At 33.6% G+C, this 18,562-nt stretch overlaps 1 protein-coding gene across 1 annotated transcript; it reads left to right on the forward strand.

Moving 5' to 3' along the window:
- Window positions 1-8,537: 8,537 nt before the first annotated feature.
- Window positions 8,538-16,163, forward strand: LOC133189357 (kunitz-type serine protease inhibitor spermatin-like). The gene is made up of 5 exons (XM_061324746.1): window positions 8,538-8,582; window positions 10,047-10,086; window positions 12,613-12,786; window positions 13,788-13,863; window positions 16,003-16,163. Exons 1-5 carry the CDS (start codon window positions 8,538-8,540, stop codon window positions 16,076-16,078), a joined length of 411 nt encoding a protein of 136 aa, XP_061180730.1. The 3' UTR covers window positions 16,079-16,163.
- Window positions 16,164-18,562: the final 2,399 nt, after the last annotated feature.

The raw sequence follows: 18,562 nt of genomic DNA on the forward strand, positions 1-18,562 counted from the left end.
GGATTTACCGACGAGTTAATACTCTGCAGGTAACCCCTAAACTTCAAGCCGAGCGATTATCTTGGTATTAACCTGTCAGGGTCAGAAAGGCAGTAGAGGTAGCGATGGTAAACAGATCATAGGTAGCGCTTTGACGAAACTTCCGATGTCGCATATGTAGCGCTTTGACGAAGCTTCCGGTGTCGACAAAAATTGCGTAAGATCTTTGGTTACATGACATAAAGCGATTAGCGTATACGCTAAGCGCTTAAAAATGGCAGGCAGTGCTGACCCAGCAAACTAATTTATGGTCCCTGTTGGCAGGCAACGCTAACCCATATACTAGGGGAATGGGTAATCAGAAATTCAAAATAATGTCTATGTTGAATTTCAAAAACTATGCATACGAATGTACTTTAGAAAGGCATGTGATGTCCATCTTCCCATATTCTGAATGACGCTTAACGGGACTCCCCTTGCTGCCGCAGACATGGCTGCTCCCATACGAAAACTATGACCTTTATAAAATCTATTATCCAGACATATAGATGAAACAGCTGATCCGAGAACTGGGTTGAAGAACGAACGTAAAAAAGGAGATCCGCATTTAAATTGAAACAGGGGAACTTTAGAGTGATGGAATGCTTTCACGTATTTGTAAAGTGCATAAACTGGGCAAACCTGCTTATTACACTGCCATGGGATAAAAATAGTTCTAGGGTGAAGGTCACTATGTTTATAGTGAACAAGAATTATTGACATTCCCAGTAATGATGAGTTATCTCATTCAAAGGACAGATTTTCGAATTGTAAAACGGCGGACGACTTGACAGTGATCTCGCCTACTCTTAAAAAAACGTAAAAAGCTAACAAAAACAATGCAGTTATTAGCAATGGGTTACCCATAGGTAAATATGTGTCATAGTAATATTTACCTTCCCATACAAAGCCAAGTAAATGACACCTGCATACGGGGTATATATCTCTCAGTTGATTCGATACGCAAGAGCATGCTCTACGTATGTACAATTTCTTAAACGAGGTAAATTATTGACAAACAAGTTGATGAAACAAGAATATCAGCTGTCTCGTTTAAAGTCATCATTTCGTAAATTCTATGGTCGATACAATGACCTTGTCAGCAAATGCAATTTATCATTGAGTCAAATGCTGACTGACGTTTTTCAAACAAATTGTTAGGCCATTATTTACACACTGAATTGTCGACGGATTTTTCCGTTATTTCCCGATCGTGACAAGGAGCACACGGCGGGTGTGACCGGTCGGCAGGGGATGCTCACTTCTCCAATGCACCTGATCCTACCTCTGATGTTTGGAGGTCCGTGTTTGCTCTGCTCCTGTTTGATGGACTTTTGAGCCTGAATACTGTTCGTTATCTTCATATATTTCACTCATCAGGGTGAATAGGGAGTAAACGAAAAGTATCCTCAATGTCTGCTTTCGCCGTAAGCGAATTAAAACCATGTGATTGAACTAAACCGATAATAGTCTCTATATTTTCGTAAGAAACGGAACAAAACTCTCGTGGAATTGAATCATTAACAGACGGTCCTATAGGAAAGGACAAGTCATGAATGACACGAATTTTTTTCTTTTTTAGGAACCAGACCTAAAGGCGAACAGACAAAATTTGGAAATGGGGGTTGATCATAAGAACCTCTGTATCCTCCTAATTTTAGTTCCTTATTTATTTTATCACAGACAATTTCAGACTTGTCAATAGCACTTTTATGATTTCTACATTTTAAAACCGACTGTACAGAAGGTGCTGCGCCAACACAAAGGCCATTGGTAAAACCGGAAACTAGAAAATCTCTGGATCTTACCCTGAAAGAGGGTTTTGACGCGCTTTGAATTTGAGAAGAGGTTGTAAATTCCAGATTTGTTCTGGCTTGTTGCCACCCGCCACAACTCATCATGCATAACCGACCACTCAAGTTTATAAACTTGACGAGTTTTCTAAATTCTTCATCGTAGAATCTTGCTGCCTGGAAACCATAGTCTACTGATAATTTTCTAATGTTGTTGTCGTACATAATAAGATATGAAGCAAGAGATGGGAATTTTGTGATGTACAAAGACACGTAATTATCAAAAACATTATTCCACTGATTGACGTTAAGAAGTGTTTTTATAGGGGTGGAATGGCAGTTGGCAGAAACCCTACTGATACTCACAGATTACTTTCTAATGATGAATTTCTTCAAAATAATACATCCGTCTTAAATTCTTTAAACATACCAGTCAAACAGTCTTGATCTAACCTACTTATAATGGATTCCCAAACTTTCATAAACATCCTTACACACAACAGTACGTTACCGGGTTCAGTAAGTTTTCTACCAGCCCCTATCTTTATTCCTCACAAAAATGTTGACTGCTGTGAAGAAGAATCTTCAGAAATACTTTGCTACAGCATATTTTAAAAGTAATGTAAAACAAATGTAGATTCTCAAAAACTCCAAAGAATTTTTAAAAAATAAAAATTATATTTTCTCAAAAGTTAGTAACATCAAAACATGACATTTCTACACTATATTCAACCATTCCTCAAAGTAAATTAAGAACTAGGCTTTTTGATTTCATTGAAATTTCTTCTTCAGTGAAAATGGAACTTGGTCGTCAACAAAATTACTTATTAAAAGCTTACTCTGATTCTGCACACAGATACTCTGAAGTTAATATTAAAAGGATGCTGGAGTCCCTCATTAGCAACATCTATCTAGTTTTTTGAGACCAGGTTTTGTATCAAACTTAGTATTTTGATGGTAACTAATTGTGCTCCTTTATTTGCCCACCTGTTTTATATTCCTATGAAGAAGAGTTTATTCAAAAACTTCTACACGAAAAGAAAACACTTACTGTAGCCTTCAACAGGATAATTAGATATATTGATGACCTTTAATCAATTAACAATTGTTACTTTTATTCATATGTCAACTCGATATATCACAGTGAACTCGAAATATAGACGATAATGGCCAGCTGATAAACAAACTAACTGTATGACAAACGAAATTACTTCAGCCTTTCCATCGTCAACTTTCCTAATTTATGTAGTTATATCCTGCTATCACCTGCATATGACGTTTATGACTCCCATCTTATCAATGCTTAAGGGCATGTTCTGAGTACGATCAATTTTTAAACATAGATAGATCATTGTTCGTTAGCTTCACCTTTCTCACGGTAAATGACCAATCGAAAAATAGATAATCGAATTTTCAATTGTAACGATTGTCTTATCAAAAAAATATTGAATGGAATTTTTGTGTGTACATTTGCTAGATATTAAACATTCTATAGTCGAAAGTTTGCTTACATTAATAGCACGCATCTTAAAATCACTTGTTGAGTACATTCAGTAACTTAATTAATGACATGTATATAGCTAATAAATAGTCTGTAATAAAAAAAAAATACTAAAAGTCTAGAGAACGTAAGCGTTCAATATCTTGACGTTTTATTGAACGCTGAGTTTTTATTACGTATAGGAGTGTGCCCAAAACATTCCGAATACGAGCGTTCAAAATTGAAGGCCCCGTAGTAAACAAAAAAAAAATCGTTCGGTCAACCTCGAAAAGGCAGATTTATGATAGGTAGTGGCATTTAGGTTATGATAGGTAAGATGTGTTTATATTCACACAAAATTAAAATTAATTAATTAGTACGTATTTGACTCAATAAAACTTAAATAAGCAAATCATCACGTTTGGTAGGGTCATTGGCATGATGCGATATTGAACATGTGCTGGATGGACGTTAATAATACCGATACTGACAATTCTTATTGATTAGAGTCATTCAATTGAAATAATCAATATAAATTTTTAGCTATATAATAAAGGGTTATGGAACTTGTATTGGTGAATATTCACCAATATAAGTTCAATAACCCATATTATTGTGTGAAAAGGGTATTTGTGTAAACACAGACAGTGAAATTTTGTGGGTTTCATTCAATGTTATCTTCCTCGTAAACAATAGGTTTTCAACACGTAGTTGACTTTTCATAAATACACAAAACGAACCATTTTTTTGCTACCATCTGGAAAAACAAATAAAATTCTTGCAAAAGAATTAAATCACACTAGCATCAAAATATTCATTTATATAATTCATTCAGAAATAAAGAGTAATTATTTAAAGAGTGTTAAATTATATTGATCATTTTCACATTTTACATTACATATCATCGAATTAAACACGTACATCAGTTTGAAAAAAGCAACATATGTTTCGCCTTATTCAAAAATAATATATTTTGGTCAAATGTCAAATAAAATCAAACACCTAAATAAAAAAAAAAGATGTAAAGTAATACATTAGTATCTATAAATCGGCAATGCAGTTTTAATCATTGTCATAAAAAAGACAAAATCAACACGAAATGCAACAGGTTTTATTGATGAACATCAGGTGCTATCAATGATGTTTGGTGAAATAAAGGCACTTTATATTTTGATAATGTAGACGTAGAACTTTGTTTTCCCTACCTACTCGTCTAGGATAAGGCTGCGCATCACATAATACAGTGTAACAGCTGCAGTAACTTCTTTGACCTACGTAGATATGTCGTCATAATAGCTAATGACGTCGTTACAGCTAACTTTAGATGACATGACGGGGAAAGTGTCATTCCTGTCATATAACACTCAGAAAACTCTAAACGTTGATGTTGAATTAAGATGTCTGGATTGCTGATGAAAGCTTCAGAGTTCTGTTATGATATTGAACCTTTGCAATATATTATCGTTATTCCTTTCTCCTGTCTAATATACAGAGTATCCAAGCAATGACAAAAAGTAGAATATAAAATGCTCCCCGTCACATATTCGTCCACACAGGAAGAATTCATGATTCATGTCGTCTATCTGAATCGTGCTGGGGGGGGGGGGGGGGGTATGTTAAATAGCCTATTTTGTACAAATTGCGATGAAGAGTGGAAAATGTATGAGTTGAAGTCCAAACTCCAATGACTTCATATAGAATACAATTAATTTACTTACGAGGGGTGATCAAAAAGTTCGCAAACTAATTGAATTACTTCCATAAAACAAATAAAATTAGGTTTCAGTGTTCATCATTTTGTCAAGTAGTCCTCTCCAATATTAATGCACATTTGCCTCCCTCTGCCCATGCGCGAATCACGTGATCCAGGCGGTCACGTGGCATGCTCTGCAGCCCTCTGTTCACAGAAACTAAAAGATTCTTCCAAGTCTTATATTTCTTACCATTCAAGTTATTTTTTTTATAACAGGAACAGTCCATTTGTCAGAAATGGTCAAATCTCGGCTATAGGATGGGTAGATAAGGATATCCGTTCCTAGAATGAACATAGTCACCGTCACAACCCGAGTCATCTCGAGGGAACCTCGTTTATCCAATGTGTTGTTGTTGTGATGTTGTTTAACGTCCCTCTCGAGAATTTTTCACTCATATGGAGACGCCACCACTTGCCGGTAGAGAGCCGCAAATTTTGTCCTATACTCGGCACTTACGGCCATTGAGCAGTGAGGGATCTTTTTCGTGCCAGCACCTACTGCGACACGGGACCTCGGTTTATACGGTCTCATCCGAAGGACCGGTCTCCACGTCCTACAGTGGGATTCGAACCCGCGACGTAAGGAACAACTTCTTACTCCGCGACTCTAGAGCAGACGCTCTAACCACTGCGCTATCCAATGTGAATGAAGTATGGAGGCCTTCTTTTTATCATATCTAATATGATTAAAGTCTAAAGTAAATAATATTTCGGGATTTAATAATTATATTGTCAACATTTTCAATTTTTTTCTAATTGTAACTTGGCGATCTCTCATTACAATTTGCTCAACTAAGGATACATCTCTTCCCCATCTTGCTTTCACTGAACAACAGAACAAACATCATGTTAACCATCCCCCTTTCTTCACTAATACAATCAATCCAATTAATCCAATTAATTACGTTAATGATTGAACATCTGGAATCCTTCATCTTCCTGAACCTTGTAATAATTATCATCTGCCACTGCAAAGGAATTTCCAAGATATGCGTTAAACTTTAAAGCCATTTTTTGCGCGGGTAAGATGGAGTCAACCATTTTTTGTCATAAGTCACTCACATATTGATGTCATTTTCACATTGTGACGTCACAAAAATGGAGCAAAATATTACCTAACAACTGCTATTTATAGAACATGTGTATGACTATATGTCTGACAAATTTCATTTTGATCTTAATTGCGGTTTTGTAAATATAGAGACAGTTCGCAAACTTTTTTGATCGCCCCTGGTATGTAATACTGCACTTTCGTCAACTTTAGTTGGTATCAATTTTCGTGTATTTTGTAAAACGTACGTTTTCGAGGTTACGTAATTTCGTGTACAAAAGCATTGCCTATACAAATGAATATCATTATTTCTTAAGTCAATGAACATTTAGTTTCGTAGATCTGCTCAACCACGGAATCCTCAAAAATCGGTGGTCAACGAATATTGATGAAACCACAGTAAAACGTTCACAAAAAATTTTTATCACTTGTGTCGATGCATTTTTTGTGCAACATTTAGGACTCGTGATCAACAAAGTCATGTGACATACAAAAAATCTATTATTACAATACCTGGTAAAACTCTTCGAATATTTCCTGTACATGTATACTTAGTTTACAAACTGAAACCAAACCATAGCTCGAACCTTGCTCGAAATAAAAGATTATGTTTCTAATGTAGAATACATAGATAACTTTAACCATTAATGATTTATTTGAATAATTTTTCAACCACCATTATGACAAATAATGAAAGAAAGTTCAAATGCAAACTGTATCGTTTTGAGATGCCGCCGTAATCCATTTATGACAAAAAATATTTGAATGCACGATCTTAAACCGATGATGACAATTATATTGATATATCATAAATGGATTGGAAATCATCTACATTGTACCTAGGTAACATTTCATTATTAGTGATTATTTGTATCTTATGCAGTTTCTACAAATGTTTCATTGAATAAAGTATCATATTTGTTTTTTATGTATATAAGATGTTTGTTTCAAAGATTTTGAATTTCAAAGATATACACTGATTCCTAATTTTAATAAATGTAGTAAATTATCAGAATTATACAGTATGCATCAGTAAATATATCATAGATGGATTGGAAATCATCTACTAATTTAACAATACATTTTTTTAGTGAATATCTTTATCATATATATGGCTGCTACTAAAGTTTCACTGGATGAAGTGTTATTAAAGAGATATTGTCTTCTACAAACAATTTAGTTTAAAATCTTAAAATGTTTTGTCTCATCTCACTATGCTACAAAAATTCAAAATTTAATTTAATTAAAAATGCTTTAAAGACTATATTGTAATAACAACATAAATTAATGAAATAGTAAGTAATGAACAGTAATTAAGCTCAAAAGTCCATTGAAACAATACCAATCGGAAGCAGAGGAAAAACGGACCTCTAAAAATATTAGAGGAGGGATCAGGTGCCATGGAGGAGTAAGCATCCCCTATTGACCTTTAAACCCCAGTCACATATCCAAAAACGACCAACGGCCGACGGATTTTGAGGCAAAAAATGTGATTCTTCGACAACAACCGGCAGATCATCTGCTGTTGTCTTGCCCGATTTTGACCTCTTTTTTGTCGCCGAGCAATTTTGTGTCCGTCGTGCCCAGTTAATTTTTTTTTTCTGCGTATTACTTTAGCTGAAGCAGTTATGGAATCGTCCATCGACCAACCCTAGATCATAGTATTATTTCGTGCCAATGTCTACCGTGACATGGAACCTCGGATTTTAAGGTCTCATTTGTAGGACCTGCGAGTTTCATTTCCTTCATCGAGAGGTTGGTGAGGAAACAATATCGTACTATGTTTACGTCTAAGGTTTGAATCGGAACGAGTATCGAACTTGTGCCTCCTGATCACAACACGAACGCCCTACCACTAGCCTAGCTTGATCTGTACAATGTTTATGGGATCCCTTTAAGGTGATTTGTGAAAACTGTCTCCGTCTATTAAAACTTGGTAAATACAATTTTGAAATAACTCTTATGTTTTAACGAAAAAAAAAAATCCAAGCAAGCAACAAACACAAGACAAGAAAATCAACCAACAGATACTTTTTTTCAATGCATTCAAGTAATTTTTCTTTGCTATATTCACAAGAATTGTAAGAAGCTGGTAGTGTTAGTTTGTTTTTATCAATAGTCAAACACACAAAGGACAACAATGTACATTTGCTTGTTTCACTCCATTTTGGGGATAGGGGAGTGGCGGGTATACATCCATCTGATAATTATTATTATAGTTAGATCTCATGAACCACATACAATATCACTGTACTCTGGAGTCAGTCTACTTAAATTCACATCTGTAGGCTGTAGCTGTAGGTACAGTAGCAAAATCGTGAAATGTTAATTACGGATCATCGTTAAAAAAATATAACGTAGAGCACCTGTTCAAGTCACGTGATTCGCGTTCGCCGACAAGTATATAAAGTATGCTTATCAATACAATTTTAAACAGCAATTATGGAACGTTTAATCTTACTTGGCTTGACATTGACTATTGTAATCGTAAGTAAATATTGTTTTTATTCCTTAAAGTATTTCCCCAAGCTTAATAAGAGTAAAGTTAGCAATTAAAAACACAGTATCGTTTGTTTTTATCCTCCGGAATCAACATGTATAATTCAGTATAACGAGTATAATTTATATCCAAAAGAGATTCTTTCTATACCACTGTTTTTTTGTTTTGTTTTTTTTTCCACCGTTTATCGATGAACAACGCTTTAGTGCATCCTCTTCACTTCTACAACTACCTTTTGTTAAAATTAGATTTAAAAAGAAAGATACATTCATAAGAAGCCTTTGTCTATAACATTGAAGCAAGAAACATCAAACATAAAGAAACTCAACTATATTTTGATAACAAATCATGCTTTACTCTTAGGTCACTGTTTTGCGCTCACCTCCAACAAACTGTCTTTAACAATATAAAAACATACATAAGATGTGAGTTCTATTAAGGAGATTTTATAAATATTTTAGCAGACATAACTACTAGTTATATAATACGCCAAAATGAGGGATGACAGTTTGACAATTTTTCTTTTGTGTTTAAAAGAAAATATACATGTAAGTAATTTATTTCATTTTTAAAGGTTCAAGAGGAAATAACCCAATACTTTTCATGTAATTTTTTGCTCAAGGAAAAAGTATTAACTTCAAGCTAACCCTTTTAATATGTGTTCAGATAAGGAAAACTCATACAAATCAATTTTATGAAATTCTTTTTAGATTTGAAAGGAATTAATTTTAAGTGTTTTACGCTTTTTATTCAATACATATGGTGAGACGTAAAAAATAGTTAGAAAAGAAGAGTAGAAACAGATCCATTGTATGACACGTCTTTTACTGTATTAAAACATAGAAAGTGACATGATCTTATCTATTGATTTCAGAAAACTACCTATGTTCAAACTTAAAATCGGTAAAAATATACCCGACATTTCTTATACTAACACTTAATCTGATCTAACGAGATGAGGTAACTTGTTTATCGTAAAAAAAAGACTTATAAAAATATACCCGGCATTTCTTATATAAACACTTAATCTGATCCAACGAGATGACCTAACTTGTTTATCGTTTAAAACAACCTATACACTAATTCAACTTTTATTCATTGAAACCTTCCCGATTCTTCCTATATTAACTGTCTTTCTGGTATAAAATGCACATTGTATATGGTATAAGCAGTAATAGATAAATAAGCATGTTTAAGTCCCTGAGTGACAGTTTCAATTAAAATAATATAATTTCATATACAAGTGTTTAAAGAGTCATATTTCTTTTTTGGAAAAATAAAACTTTAAATTTCACTGTTATGGTAGATAATAAACTGCAGAAATCGATTAGATTTTATATGCCATCTTTTGTTTTCGTATAAAAAGTGAGTACACAATAAAAAGCAAACGGTACAAAAATGAATTTATGAACTTAGTATCTATTTATTTTAATTACGCCATCACTTTCTAGGCTGCAGTTATCGGACAAGGATATCGTCCTCCACCTCCAGGTAGGCAATAATACATGTACGCATGCCTGTTACAATAAAATGCATAATTGGTAATGCTGTCTACTAAAACAAAAATCGACGCTATTCAGGGAAATACAGTTAAACTCAGCTGTGACGACTTTCTAGAAAAAGATCAAATATATACTCTATTATGTCTTGAGTATAATGCTAAACTAACACATTATTATACCTACCTTATTTCTTATTATAGTTAGATCTCATGAACCACATATAATATCACTGTACTCTGGAGTCAGTCTACTTAAATTCACATCTGTAGGCTGTAGCTGTAGGTACAGTAGCAAAATCGTGAAATGTTAATTACGGATCATCGTTAAAAAATATAACGTAGAGCACCTGTTCAAGTCACGTGATTCGCGTTCGCCGACAAGTATATAAAGTATGCTTATCAATACAATTTTAAACAGCAATTATGGAACGTTTAATCTTACTTGGCTTGACATTGACTATTGTAATCGTAAGTAAATATTGTTTTTATTCCTTAAAGTATTTCCCCAAGCTTAATAAGAGTAAAGTTAGCAATTAAAAACACAGTATCGTTTGTTTTTATCCTCCGGAATCAACGTGTATAATTCAGTATAACGAGTATAATTTATATCCAAAAGAGATTCTTTCTATACCACTGTTTTTTTTTTTTTTTTTTTTTTTTTTTTTTTTTTTTTTTTTTCACCGTTTATCGATGAACAACGCTTTAGTGCATCCTCTTCACTTCTACAACTACCTTTTGTTAAAATTAGATTTAAAAAGAAAGATACATTCATAAGAAGCCTTTGTCTATAACATTGAAGCAAGAAACATCAAACATAAAGAAACTCAACTATATTTTAATAACAAATCATCCTTTACCCTTAGGTAATTGTTTTCCGCTCACCTCCAACAAACTGTCTTTAACAATATAAAAACATACATAAGATGTGAGTTCTATTAAGGACATTTTATAAATATTTTAGCAGACATAACTACTAGTTATATAATACGCCAAAATGAGGGATGAAAGTTTGACAATTTTTTTTGTGTTTAAAAGAAAATATACATGTAAGTAATTTATTTCATTTTTAAAGGTTCAAGAGGAAATGACCCAATACTTTTCATGTAATTTTTTGCTCAAGGAAAAAGAATTAACTTCAAGCTAACCCGTTTAATATGTATTCAGATAAGGAAAACTCATACAAATCAATTTTATGAAGTTCTTTTTAGATTTGAAAGGTATTATTTTTAAGTGTTTTACGCTTTTTATTCAATACATATAGTGAGACGTAAAAAAATAGTTAGAAAAGAAGAGTAGAAACCGATCCATTGTATGACACGTCTTTTACTGTATTAAAAAATAGAAAGTGACATAATCTTATCTATTGATTTCAGAAAACTACCTATGTTCAAACTTAAAATCGGTAAAAATATACCCGACATTTCTTATACTAACACTTAATCTGATCTAACAAGATGAGGTAACTTGTTTATCGTAAAAAAAGACTTATAAAAATATACCCGGCATTTCTTATATAAACACTTAATCTGATCCAACGAGATGACCTAACTTGTTTATCGTTTAAAACGACCTATACACTAATTCAACTTTTATTCATTGAAACCTTCCCGATTCTTCCTATGTTAACTGTCTTTCTGGTGTAAAATGCACATTGTAAATGGTATAAGCAGTAATAGATAAATAAGCATGTTTAAGTCCCTGAGTGACAGTTTAAATTAGAATAATATAATTTCATATACAAGTGTTTAAAGAGTCATATTTCTTTTTTGGAAAAAATAAAACTTTAAATTTCACTGTTATGGTAGATAATAAACTGCAGAAATCGATTAGATTTTATATGCCATCTTTTTTTTTTTTTTTTTTTTTACTTATATGATGATTTGGTCTGAACTTCTACTTAGATTTTTTTGGAAGGGGGGGGGGGGTTCAGACATCCTAACTTACGGTCATCCTAACTTACGGTCAAAGCTTCTGAGTCAATTTTCATTTCCTTGTACAAAAATGTCACCTTTCTATAGATGTAAAGAATATTTTTGGGGTATTGTTTTCGTATAAAAAGTGAGTACACATTTGTATCAAAGCAAACGGTACAAAAATGAATTTATGAACTTAGTATCTATTTATTTTAAATTACGCCATCACTTTCTAGGCTGCAGTTATCGGACAAGGATATCATCCTCCACCTCCAGGTAGGCAATAGTACATGTACGCATGCCTGTTACAATAAAATGCATAATTGGTAATGCTGTCTACTAAAACAAAAATCGACACTATCCAGGGAAATACAGTTAAACTCAGCTGTGACGACTTTCTAGAAAAAGATCAAATATATACTCTATTATGTCTTGAGTATAATACTAAACTAACACATTATTATACCTACCTTTTTTGGAGATTGTATATTCACAAAGAAATATGATCTGTTCAATTAGTAATAATTTGACAAACTTGATACATATTATAAAAAAAATGAACGAAATGTAATTTATTATAATTCATTTTTCTTGTCAATTTAGGAAAGTCAATCTGTAGTTTACCTGCGGAACCCGGTTTGTGCAGAGGCTACTGTCCCCGGTATTATCACGACACTAAAACGGGCACCTGCCGTGAGTTTATCTACGGATGCTGTGGAGGAAATGCAAACAATTTTCGAACTAAAGAACTCTGCAATCGGGTTTGCAGGAACAAATGTAAGCAGACAATCTTTATTATGTATTTACTTTTTTTAAGTTGATAAGGGTCACCACCGTGGCGAAGTGGTTAGAGCGTCTGATCTAGAATCGCGGAGTAAGGGGTTGATCCTAGCGTCGCGGGTTCAAATCCAATGTGTGACGTGAAAAGTGGTCCTTCGGGTGAAATCATATAAATGGAGATCAAATTGTGGCGTCTCAATATAAGTGAAATTTTTTCCAAGGCACGTTAAACAAGCAAATAAACAATTTTTTTAAAAAAAAAATTTAACAAAAGAATGGAATTTTTTTTGGTGTAATAGAAAAAAAGTGAGACCATCATACAATAGACAATAGAGATCTACAAGTAAGCAGTTTTATACTGTAGATTCCTTATTTTTTCGCGAGTACTTATATTCGCGAAATGACTCCTTGACGTCAAATCGCGAGAACAATAATTCGCGAGTGGACGCGAGTGGACGGTTGATCAAGGGATTTTACATTGATTTCAGCGCCATAAAAATAAAAGCGAGTAATTTTATTATGCGAGTGGTGCTTCTCGCGTAATTACGCGATAATTAATTCCTGGTGTATATTTAGGAATCTACAGTACTTTATATAATCGTAAACGGCATATGCGTTAGACATATACAGAACCATAAGTCCTAATGTACTGTATAGCCATCAACCGCACAGGTTTATTTTTGCGAAAGAAAGAAATGTCGCGGCTCAAATAAGATTAAAGACATCAACAAATGATAATATCTTCATATTTTTAATTGAACTTCAATGTTTTTTTTTCAAATTTGGTTTTTTACAGCCTGTTTGAATGCTTATTCCGTTAAACTAGTCTAATCTGATACACATTTGAAGGCGGCGAATTTCGAGGTTATTGAATAAAGAATATTGAATATTGAATATTGGACTTAGCTACAATGTAAGTCGAAATGAGAATATTGGTTAAATGTCTAAGCTCAACCATGTGCTTGGTTGTTATACAGCTTTTACTTGACTTGTTTTAGTCTGTTCAAGGATAGGGTGTCTTAATAGAGCCTGTACTACCGAAACCTGTCCAGCCTTTCCCCGGGCCACCTGTGTGTGAGTACAATCTAAACTGCTTATTTAGCTGATTTATGCATTTTGCCATCTTTAAATGAAGGAAACTAATAAATAAATGTGCTTTTTCCGTGATTCAGTGAAATTTGTTGTCTCGTTTCTTTGGACAATTCAAAAGACATATTTTTGTTACATCTTATACTGTACAACTCAGTACGTGATTGATCAAAAATGTTTTTTCCGAGAACATGTACAACTTTGACAACATTTTTTTCAAAGATCATATTTATTTTTAGGCAAAAGCAGGTAGTCTTCTCTGTTTATAATAAAAGACTGCAACACAATGATTTGCATAACTACTTCCAAATAGGTTAATAGAGCGTGTTTGACAAAACGAAAAATAAATCATTTCGTTTTTTTAATTAGAAATCCTTTGGGAATATACTCTTAGAATTTCAATAAATAATAAAACAGTAAAAGAGATGATTTTTTTTTTATTCAACAATATATCGATTTCATTATTATTATATAAAGACGAAATGGAAAGCAAATGAATATCAAAATAAAAAAAAAAAACACATGTCAACAAAAGGCCCATGGGCCACATCGCTCACCTGAGCACCTTGGCTAAGAAAAAAGCAAAAATCAGTTCAGTATTGAAAAGTTTACGGGGGCGGGGGGGGGGGTTGAATTTTAAACTACCTGATGATGCTTTCATATCAATATAACAAATGGCTTTGCTGTTCTTGAGCAGAAGATTTTTTACCCATATATTCATTTGTAAAAATTTGATCCCCCATTGTGGCCCCACCCTACCCCCGGGGGCCCTCATTTGAACAAATTTCATTCTACACTACCCAAGGATGCCTCCATATCAATTTGACTAATCATGGCTTTTCTGTTATTGAGAAAAAGATTTTTTTCTAAATATTCCTCTGTAAACTTTGATCTCCCATTGTGGCCCCACCTCACCTCCCGGGGTCATGATTTAAACAAAATTGAATCTACACTATCTGATGATGCTTCCATAGAAATATGACCAGTCATGGATTTGTTGATCTTGAGAAAAAGATTTTTTTCTATATACTCTTATGAAAAACTTTGATCCCCCATTGTGGCCCCATCCTATCCCCGGGGGGTTGGGGGTTGGGGGTGTCATAACTTGAACAAACTTGAATCTACTACATGAGGATGCTTCCATATAAATATGACCAATCATGGCTTTGCTGTTCTTAAGAAGAAGGTTTTTAAAAGATTTTTTCCTACATATTTCTATGTAAAACTTTGATCCCCCATTGTGGCCCCACCCTACCCCTGGGGTCAAGATTTGAACAAATTTGAATCTACACTACCTGAGGATGCTTCCATATAAATATGACCAATCATGGCTTTGCTGTTCTTAAGAAGAAGATTTTTAAAGATATTTTCCTATATTTCTCTATGTAAAACTTTGATCCCCCATTGTGGCCCCACCCTACCCCCGGGGGTCATGATTTGAACAAATTTGAATCTACACTACCAAAGGATGCTTCCATTTAAATATGACCAATCATGGCTTTGCTGTTCTTAAGAAGAAGATTTTTAAAGATATTTTCCAATATATTTCTATGTAAAACTTTGATCCCCCATTGTGGCCCCACCCTACCCCCGGGGGTAATGAATTGAACAAAATTGAATCTACACTACCTGAGGATGTTTTCACATACGTTTCATCTTTCCTGGCCCAGTGGTTCTTGAGAAGAAGATTTTTAAATGATGCCATTTTTTTTCACTAATTCCTAATTATGTCCTCTTGAAAGAGCGCGTGGCCCTTCATTTGAAAAAAAATTAATCCCCTTCATCCAAAGATACTTTGTGGCAAGTTTGGTTGAATTTGGCCCAGTGGTTGTTGAGAAGAAGTCAAAAATGTGAAAAGTTTACAGACAGACAGACGCCGGACAAAATGTGATCAGAAAAGCTCACTTGAGCCTTCGGCTCAGGTGAGCTAAAAACAAAATAAAACAGATTACACGTGGCTATCAATGTTTCAGTACTGATCATATTTTAGGATATTTAATACAGTGATGATCTATGGTATTCACAAGTGCATTTTGCAAATACCTATAAAAAGTAATCTTTTATTTATTTCTGCTTTTTGCTTATTTACCTATATAATTTACAATACAGTTTTTTTCTTAACAGAGCTGTTTGTCCTTGTATGTCTGTTTGGATATATGACGGAGAGGATGTCACTGACAAGTGTAATAACAAAGGCTAATCAACTCACAGAAGAACATGGCACAAAATTGGACATATACCGATTTAAAAACTATTTTTGTAATTACTCCTGTGCTACGAAAATAAACAATTTAAAAGAAATAACGAAAATGCAATAATTTTAATCAAATATTTTGTGATTTGAAAAGCATATACAACATTTTCACATCTATTTTAAAACGGATATACACGTTCTATTTTCATGATATCTCCGAAAGAAATTTGTGTCATCTTTGGATATTCTATTCTTTTTTATACAGTACAATACATTTCTAACAAGCATCTATATCTGCCAAGAATATTATATTTATGTTAATGTTTTATTATTGGATCTTGTATCTTGATTAATATTTCAATTCTTTTATTTTCTTACGTTCGTTGTGAAACCAGGATGCTGCAAGATAAGATCAGTTGTATATGATCTATAATAGGAGATATCGAGATAATCGAATGGTCAGTTGCCGAGCTCGGCTAGTCAAGCACATATAGATGTCCATTTTTGTATCTTACCGAATCCGAATAATAACATGTACTAGATCTTTCACGTTCTCTAGCTTTTTAGTTTGCTTACATTTAAAATATATAATGTTGGAATTTTCATGCAAAATTTCTTAAGATAACTTTATAAGGATTATAAAAAAAAATTGTTGAGAAAATTCAATAGCTCAGTGTATTTTGTAAACTAGGCAGTTGTGAAAACATTGACGTGATATTCTGTGGTACATCAGGGGTTATGTTGCATGGTTTCTCCCTTGTAAAAAGAAGTGTTTTGATGTTTAGACAGATGCAAAACATCAAAAACTCTTCTGATACCATGTGAAAAAAAGACAAATCTCTTGACAGGAAATGAAATATCTCTGGCATTCCAAGTACATGTACAGGTAACGCCTATAGAGATAGTAAAGTTATGCATCAAAATTGGCACCGTATAAGATTTACATTATGGCCCCTGGGTCGAGGCCTCCGCTGGTGGGCTGTTCAGTCCCTGAGCGTCTCTACAGCCCAGTAGCTAAGTACTTCGGTACTAGCTTTAAAATACGAATATACATTTCATTACTGTGGTAGAATTTTGAAATTTATTTCAAAATTAAGGAAAAATTCCCTCATGCATTTTGTTTAGATACAAGTATTTCCGATTTCCAACGTTTCGGCATGAACATCACTGAAGAGACATAATTTGTGGAAATGCGCATCTGGTGCATCAAAATCGAAACCGTATAAAATTTACATTCACCATCAAAAGAGTCCATAATTGTATAACATTACATCTTTTTTTTGTAATTGAAAATAATAGAATATCTTTCGCCTCGGTCAAAATTTATGTTTTTGGTCAATGGCAAATAACATTAAGTACATTAATTTAAAAAAAAAAATGAATAACTTTACATCAGTATAAAACAGTGAAGCAGCCTTCAGCGAAGTCAGAAACAGGGCAAAGTCGAGACAAAGTGAAACAGATTGAATTAATCAGGTGCCTTCCAGGATATTTCATAAAGAGGTAATATATATTAAATTAAAATAAAGGCCCAGTATTTGATTCTATTTGAATGGAGACAAAAAGTAAAAATGGAACATTGTTGTTTTCACTTATGAAATGATATACGGCATACCGAATAGCGAGTTTATTTTAGCGCGGTGCTTATATTGGCTTATTTTGGCGTTTTGATAGTAGTCCGCTTAAATTTTAATCGCTAAAATATTCAGTGTTCTTCTTAGTGCTAATTTGCAAAGATTTAGAACCCTGTGCCCGCGAAAATAAATTACGCCAAAATTATTGGCATACCTTTAGCCAAGCGAAACGCCAAATTTTACCCGCTATACGGTAATTTAGAATGTGTGGATTAGTTTATATTCATTTATGGCATATTTGTATCATTATTCAACAACAGTGCTGCAAATAATGATATATACTTCAATTATGATACTTAATGATATCAATTACAGATGGCGACGTCAATCAATTTATGATTTAAAATATTGCCTAAAGACGCACATTTAACAACCGATAATAAACACTTTATGGATATATCATAAATAGATTAAAAATCATCTACTACTGAATAACTAAAGTCGCCCGCGTGGCACAGTGGTTAGAGCGCTTGCTCTAGAGTCGCGAAGTAAGGAGTTGATCCTTACGTCGCGGGTTCGAATCCCACTGTGGGACGTGGAGACCTGTCCTTCGGGTGAGACCATATAAACCGAGGTCCCGTGTAGCAGTAGGTGCTGGCACGAAAAAGATCCCACACTGTTCAATGGCCTTGGGTGCCAAGTATGGGTCATTTGCAGCTCTATACCTGCAAGTGGTGGCGTCTCCATATGAGTTAAAATTCTCGAAAGGGACGTTAAACAACAAACAAACGTGAACGGGCACAAGACAGTAGAATTAAAAAAAATGCAGTGAAAAACGTTTAAGAATTTTAATACCATTCGAAACAGATCACAGGATTTTTTTTTTTTTTTTTTTTTTTTTTTTTTTTTTTTTTTT

The sequence above is a fragment of the Saccostrea echinata genome, unplaced genomic scaffold (genome assembly GCF_033153115.1).
Source record: "Saccostrea echinata isolate AGI-Se365-2 ecotype Australia unplaced genomic scaffold, CSIRO_AGI_Sech_v1 ptg000017l, whole genome shotgun sequence".
Lineage (NCBI taxonomy): Eukaryota > Metazoa > Mollusca > Bivalvia > Ostreida > Ostreidae > Saccostrea > Saccostrea echinata.

Excerpts from the sequence above, each read along its gene's own strand:
- LOC133189357 (XM_061324746.1), top strand. The coding sequence starts at position 8,538 with ATGGAACGTTTAATCTTACTTGGCTTGACATTGACTATTGTAATC. Across the intron at positions 8,583-10,046 it reads TGACATTGACTATTGTAATC|GCTGCAGTTATCGGACAAGG; the intron begins GTAAGTAAATAT and ends ATCACTTTCTAG. Across the intron at positions 12,787-13,787 it reads TCGGGTTTGCAGGAACAAAT|TCTGTTCAAGGATAGGGTGT; the intron begins GTAAGCAGACAA and ends GACTTGTTTTAG.